This window comes from Sphaerodactylus townsendi, linkage group LG03, assembly GCF_021028975.2.
Source record: "Sphaerodactylus townsendi isolate TG3544 linkage group LG03, MPM_Stown_v2.3, whole genome shotgun sequence".
Taxonomy (NCBI): domain Eukaryota; kingdom Metazoa; phylum Chordata; class Lepidosauria; order Squamata; family Sphaerodactylidae; genus Sphaerodactylus; species Sphaerodactylus townsendi.
Window position 1 is genome coordinate 138876624 of NC_059427.1, and position 7328 is coordinate 138883951.

The 7328-nt window shown below is 44.1% G+C and overlaps 1 protein-coding gene across 4 annotated transcripts; it reads right to left on the bottom strand.

Annotated features, from left to right (window-relative positions):
• Positions 1-1759: 1759 nt before the first annotated feature.
• LOC125428094 (cytochrome c oxidase assembly protein COX14) lies at positions 1760-3298 on the bottom strand. 4 transcript variants are annotated; one of them, XM_048487714.1, is made up of 2 exons: positions 3172-3298; positions 1760-2151 (listed from the first exon to the last, which is right to left on the bottom strand). In XM_048487714.1, exon 2 carries the CDS (start codon positions 2147-2149, stop codon positions 1979-1981), a length of 171 nt encoding a protein of 56 aa, XP_048343671.1. In that variant the 5' UTR covers positions 2150-2151; positions 3172-3298; the 3' UTR covers positions 1760-1978. The 4 variants fall into 4 exon arrangements, with proteins under 4 accessions (XP_048343671.1, XP_048343670.1, XP_048343666.1 ...); XM_048487713.1 differs by having other exon boundaries at positions 1760-2154; positions 3172-3297; XM_048487709.1 differs by having other exon boundaries at positions 3161-3297.
• Positions 3299-7328: the final 4030 nt, after the last annotated feature.

A 7328-nucleotide genomic window follows, 5' to 3' on the forward strand; every position in this document is an offset into this window, starting at 1 on the left:
CGTGAAGGCGGGAAATCACCCCCCCCCCACACACACACATCTAGACTGACCTGGGCCACTGAGCATGACATGGCGCCACACTGTATGAGGTGAAGCAGGGAGGGACTCAGCTGGCTTGAGGCCTGATGGCACCTGTGCTCTGGAGTGGCTATTGCCCTGAGGGGGGGGGGCAGAGGAAGAGCAGAGATGCTAGAGAGGCACCAGAGTGGTGCTTCCGGGACTTGCTGGAGAAGGCTAGAGCAGGCTGGGCCCCTGCTCAAGCCCGGGTGGCAGGAGGAGGAAGAGAGAGAGCCAACCAATTTTTTCCTAAACTAAAACCCTCAGCATTCCAGGTTAAATTGCCGTCTTGGCACTTTGTGATAAATAAGTGGGGTTTGGGTTGCAATTTGGGCACTCAGTCTCAAAAAGGTTCGCCATCACTGTGCTATAGGGTATAAAATCCTTGTTTATTGAAGGTTGACGTTTCTATCCCATTCCTTAACCAGCTTGGGCATGAGGAGTGGCAGGAAAAGATGAACAATTCTGATGGGTCAATATGAAATGAGAATTAATGCTATAGAGATTCACTCCAGCAGCAGCTGTCTTAACAGCTTGGATTTCCTGTAGCTGCTAGACTAGAGTAAGTTTCCCATAGTCCCTTAAATTACATAGCGTGTCTGCAAGCAGGAGGATATATCACTCCCATTGGAGGTATAATTAGTAGTGTCCTCTTACTTGCCAAGATGTGATGCTTCCCTAGAGCCAACTTGATATCCATTGTAATTTGCATGTGATCTTCAAATAGTTTCTAGAAAGTAAGGCTATTTCCGCATGGCCAGCGAGCGGGGGTGCATCGGCATAAATTATGCTTATGCAACCCCCACCCCCCTGGGACCATTTGCACAGATGGTCCCGGTAGGGGCGTAGGCGAAGGCACAACTTTGCACAGGCTCGCTGCTTCCCAGCTGGCTTACCTTCTCCTGCTGGCTGCCCTCGCATTGTGGTGGAGACGGATGCCAGGGGTGTGTGTCCCCTGGCCTCCACAATGCGAGAGCAGCCCATTAACAGAAAACAAGCTGGCTGTAGAAGGGAGAGGAAACGGCTGCCTTCCACTCGCTGCTGTTAAGCGATGGCAGCAGATTGGAAGGTGCCACTTTTGAAAAAAACCTGCGTTCATGGAGCGAGGGTTCAAAGTGCGGTGTTTCCGCGACTGCTTTTCTTGGGCAAAAGCGCCTGCTGTCGCGGAAGAACTCCCTCCCCAGAGACGGCATTTTTGCCCGTGTGGAAACAGCCAAAGATGCGATAAGATCATTTTATATTAGAAGAATTTAAATACTTCCCTTGAAAAATCTTTTTGTCCGTTACTCAAAATAGAAGCTATGGAACATACTTTGACAGTGTAAGTGGATTTTAAACATCTTGTGAGATAGGTCCAGTCTGTATACCTACCTAAATGAGGCAACATGTTCTCAAAGTATTTGTTCTGACTTTTGAAAGATATTTTTCTATGTTCATGTATGTTGGAAAAGGTATTAGAAGGATGCTGTAGAAAATGCACAGATGATCACTCACCCGTGCACATTTTTCTTTGAAATGTTTCAAACAACTTTTTACTATTTTAAAACGGGTATGAATTAAGTGAACTATAGCAGAAATATATAAATACTTCTCTTGAAAGCTACTGCTGACCACTGCCAGAGGCACCCAAAAAGAATAATTACTACTACTGTAGTTTTCCATCTTTCAAATCAACAGGACATAAAAGTACAGATGTAACCACTTGGTGAATACATCTTTTTTATAATCAGCATCTGCTTACAGAAATAAGGAGAGAAGCTGTACATAGAATGTTTGAACACAAGATGTTTTTACCCTTTTTAACATCACAGCCTGAAATGCCCATTCTTTGTGGCAGAGATGTCTGCAGTTTTGCTTCCCTGTAGGAGTGTCTGCAACACAGCGATCCGATAAGAATCCAACAGTCATTTACAGGCAATTTTCAGTTCTTGACAGCATCTGCATGTTCCTGCTCTTGCTGAAGTTGCTTCCTGCGTTGGAAAAAGCGGTACGTTCTGACACTACAGAGGTAACCACCATACAGTGTAAGGAGTATCATTGAGCTGGAAACAGTTTTATAGCCAAAGTCTGCTAGCTGCTTTGCAGAAACCATTACTGCTGCGGACAAAGCAAAGAGGAAGTTATTACGCTTGTGGGAGACAGCAAACAATACAACCGTTATTTACACAAAGTCCAAAGAGCTTTGTTGCAGGAAGGTCACAGGATAGGGGTTACTAAATGAACTAACAATATAGGGCTGACCCAATACAAACAGTGAGCTATCAGGCAGTTCTCTACTGCACAGGTCTGGGAAGCGAGGAAAGGCAGGAGCCATGTCAGGCGCGTTCCAGCAGTGCTGCCTGGGCAGAGATCTACCCTGGGCACGCCGCTGCTAGCCTAACATGCATGCCGAGGGTGGAGTGCTGAGCCTTATTCCGCAAGGGCTTCACAAATAAGGTTTCACGGATTTTTATAGCTGCTGGCTTGTTCCGATTGCAATCTTTTCTCTCTCTTATTTTTTAAATATATATTTTTTGCTTATTACTTCACAAAATAATCATATATACTCTAATATACACAGTAAATGAAACCTCAACATTAATAGATTGTCCTAGATATAATAACTCCTATATTACACTCATACCATAATTGTTGCAAAGGGGAAAAAAAGAAAGAAAAGAGAAAAAAAATCTGAAGGTAGAAAGTAGGCTAAACAAACCTACATGAATTATCTACGTAGTATTTCTATCACAAACACTAATAACTAAACATTTTTATCATGCACATAACACACAAAACATATAACATTTACCTCCTCTAAAAGACTTCCCCCAAGAACCTTATAAATTCTTTCCAATCATTCACAAACAACAAACTTAGTTTTAACGTTACTCCTTCTCCATATTCTAATTTCCACTTTATTATTTTAAAAGATATTCCTATAACGAGCAATTAATCTATGAATAATATCTATTTCTAATATACATATTCTACTTATCCCATAGTTTTGTTCGCCATTCTGTTAAATATGTCTCCGTGTCAATCTTTTTTCTCTCTTATTTCACGGTTTGAGCAACGTGATTTCTCTCTAAGGCCCCCATCATAAGTCAGTCCCAGCTCTCACCTGACACTCACCGGCGCAGACCGTGCCCACACCTGCGAAAATCTCCGCCAACCCTTCCCTCGGCCGGTCGCAACTCACAAGCCGCAGGGACAACTCGCCAGTTTACTTCCGGGTCCTGCTTCCTCGTGTTCGTCCAATCAGCAGCGCACCTCGCTCTTTCACCTCAAGTGACCCTGAACCCTCGCATCATAGAAAGCTTAGGAAAGCCTACTTCCGGTCATAGAAATGTAAGGCGGAGTCGGCTGGTTCTGTGCTTTGCCGTTTGCAGTTAGGGCGCGACAGCCTGAATCCGCAGTGGCTCTTGGGATATGTAGTTTATTCGGAGAGCCTGTCTCCTCTGAATTAGGACGCTGGGAGGAAAGGTTGGAGGGAAAGGGTCGCTGGAGTGGGGTGGGCCGGTGGGAGTTCTACCTGGAGGGCGCAAGCCAAAAGGGGTCCCAGCTCACCCCACTTTTCATCTCTGACCATTTAAAAGAGAACCTCTTCGCTCTGCTAGAAACTTTGGTTATTTTGAATACCAATATACCGTGTGCTTGTCATTGCATGGCTGAAGAACTTTGGATCACATTGATATCATAATGCATGGAAAGCTACAATGTCGATGATTCATGAGAAAAAGACTCCCAGGTCAAATGTTGCGCTTTTCAGCCTCAGGCCCCTATGGTGGATGATGATACCAGCTCACCTTACCTCATAAGAGTAAGGCAACGTATGCAATCTTTTAAAAAGAAGGCTTCCAAAATAAACGATTAATGAAAAATGTGATACATCAGTGGACTTACAACTGTCCTGCCTGAGGAATTCTTAGCTATCGGCAACAATGAGCTACAGACTTGTAGTCAAGCACAGGACCAGAAGCAAGAATCTGTCCACTTTGATTGTCTTGAGATGTAAGACCAAGTCCACTTTTCTTACTTCAGAAATTTCACTCAGGGATACACCGCAGGATAAGAAAACCAAAGGGCCTGTCCAAAGAAATAACCATGTCTCATGCTACAAGACAAATGTATCATGGCACAAGCTTCCATGAGACAGAGTCTATGTCATCAGATGCTTGAAAGTGCCTCTCCTTGTGGAAATCATGGTTGTTAGTCCCCTGTCAGTCAGAGGCGAAGAAAGTGGCCAGGGTGACACAGAATCTACCTCCTTCCTCAAAGACTGAGGCTTTGTCTGCAGCCTTCTGAGAATGTGTGGAAGATACAGCACCAATGGACTCTGACTCTTGGGAACTGGAGCCTGACAGTAAATAACAGTAAAACTAACTTGAGACTGCTCCAGAAATTACATTTGGTCTGAAATACAACTGCAAGGGTTCTTACCGGGACCCTGTGGAAAGCATATATTTGTCAGTTCTCCATCAGTTGCATTATCTCCAAATTGTGTACTGGTTCAGGTTCAAGGTGCGGGTGCTTACCTTTAAAGCCCAGTATGGTCTGAGATCCTCATGTTTACAAGGCTGCCTCTCCCACTATTTCCCCCAGAGAACTCTGTGTTCCACAGGTGACAACAATCTGGTAATTCCTGGCCCAAAGTTTGACCAGCTTTCTTGACTGTGACTCCAGCCTGGTGGAACTCTCTGTCTAGAGCAGGGGTAGGGAACCTGCGGCTCTCCAGATGTTCAGGAACTACAATTCCCATCAGCCTCTGTCAGCATGGCCAATTGGCCATGCTGGTAGGGGCTGATGGGAATTGTAGTTCCTGAACATCTGGAGAGCCGCAGGTTCCCTACCCCTGCTCTAGAGAGACCTGGGTACTGCAGGACCTAGCTCACCTCTGCTGGACCTGTGACACCAACATGTTCTGCCAGGCCTATGGTTGAAAGAGCAATGGGTTATGACATCAGCTGGCCACCTATCTACCAGCCCTTGTTCCTCCTGGGGTATTGCTTCTTGTCTCTCTTGAAAACTAACAGCCAGCATGGTGTAGTGGTTAAGAGTGGTGGATTCTAATTTGGAGAACCAAATGATGTGTCCTTGTAGCACTGTTTGTTGCATGAAAGTAGGAATATGCATTTGCTTGCTACTGTGGTAACTTGCAGGACAGAAGGGCTGGCTATTCCGCAGAGCAGAGATGTTTCCTGCAGGACAGAACACTCAAAATGGCTGCTTCCTACAGTGCGGGGGCAGCACCGGATCATTTTTCCATCCCAGCAAATGTGAGGTTGTATTTATTATGTTCTAGGTCCACTCCATCTTAAGACTGTGAACAGCCCTGTACATGCTGCTGTGTTGGCAGAATATAATTCCAAATGGCAAAGGGGAGACTTTTTATAGCAGCTGCAAAGGGCAGGAAGATTGTCAGTGAGATCTTGGAGAGTTTCTGGTTCGGAGGCTTTTTCCTATGGGCAAATGCTGTTTTGCAGCCAACCAGAGCCTGCATCAGGGTAGCTTTCTTCCTCCTGCTGTTACAAGGCTGTATGTTAAAAATTGAAGGCTTTTTTCTCCAGCAAGGAAAATAGTAGCCAGAAGGGGGTGTATGTGAAGTCAGGAGAACACTCCCTCCATAGTACTATAACCCTGATCTGAATCCCCGCCCCCCTTGCCTTCTCTCACTATTTCCTCATTTTAAAATCCTAAGGAAATCCAACCCAGAACTTTCTGCCTCTCAGTCTGATAACGTTTGTGAAAATGGTCTATATATTCCTAGTTGTTCATTGTGAGGTGCCACCTAGTGGTTCACTACTTGTCTTCATATATAATTCATTAAGGTCAACAGGACAGCCAGGCAAAAATTAAGTAGCTTTAAAAAAATTCTGCTGGGATTGTTCCTTTGGATTCTTACAACAGAAGGATGGCTGACAACCATCTTCTGTCTCACCTTTTCTTCAAGGAGTTTGGAGTAAATTCAAGGTTCTTATTTCCCGCCATTTTATTCTACCAGTCCTCTGCAATAGGTTAGACTGAGAGTGAGAAACTGGCCCTAACGGGGGAGGGCGGGTTGAACACACATGTCTCTAATCTTAGCTCTGCATTCTGACCCCTGTGGCATCTGCCAGTGCTTAAGGTGGCATGCAGGAAAAGCAACTTGCCATCAAAATGTTTTATACTGTATTTATTAATTTATTGATTTTAAGTGGCTCATATTTGTACTAGGTTTTATCTTGTGAATTTTATATGTTGTGAACTGCCCAGAGCCCTTTGAGGGTGGGCGGTATAAGAAATTTAATTAATAAATAATCAATAAATAACTTCTTGTGCAGAGAGACCTTGCTTGTCAAGGGAGCAGAAAAAGGTGGATCACAGAAGACATGGGACCTTCCCAAAAGCAATTAGATATTCTCCTGGGAGGAAGATGGAAGCTGACATGATAGTTGGGAGAATTTTCTGTAAACATGGTAAGAAAAAAAATAACTGATCTTACTGCTATTTCCTCACTTACTTAGCAGAAATGAGGGGGGAAATCCTCCTTGCTGTTGCCTGTCGAATAAGTAGTTTCTCATCCCCTTCCCCCCTTTTCTCTGGCTGAATGGAAAGGTCACAGGGTGTCCTGCAATTTGGAGTGTCTAATAAAAGGCACAGCTACTCCTGCCATATGGGCAGATTGAATTGCCTCAGGGGGATGGGCAGGCCTAGAAAGGTCACTTCAGAATGAGGAAAGCAGTAGTGGTTGGAAAGCCTTGGGAAAGGGAAGAGTCTCTCCTCCCTTGCCTGTGTCAAGACTTTAGTGCTGAAGAATTCTTCTGCTCAAGGGGGGGAAATTATTCCAAACTATCTACCAAGGGCCTTTTCCGCATGAGTTTTTTTTTTTTACAATGAATCTTGCCACCAAATGCTACTTTTTTCCTTTGAATTCCACACATTTTTTCTTTTGTTTGGTTCCAGAAACACTTTTTCTTAGGCTGTTTTCCTGAGCTCTTTTGCCATGATTTTTTTCTATCCATTTCTGGTCCAACTTCCCTTAAGCGTACAATCATGTTGAAACACTATTTATTTCTCAACCTCACCAAACACTTGGCCTTTATCCATGTCCCCATGTTGTTGCCCAACCTCCAGCCATACTCTCCTTCCCTTTGTCCTTCATTTCCTAAAGGAATGTTAAATATTTTTCTTTTTGTCATATCAAAATAGTGATGTAACATTGAGATAGAGATATGAAGCAGGGGTGATTAGTTCATATTTGTCAATTTCACATAGAGCTTGCAATATTAACATTCAGGCACAGATACAAA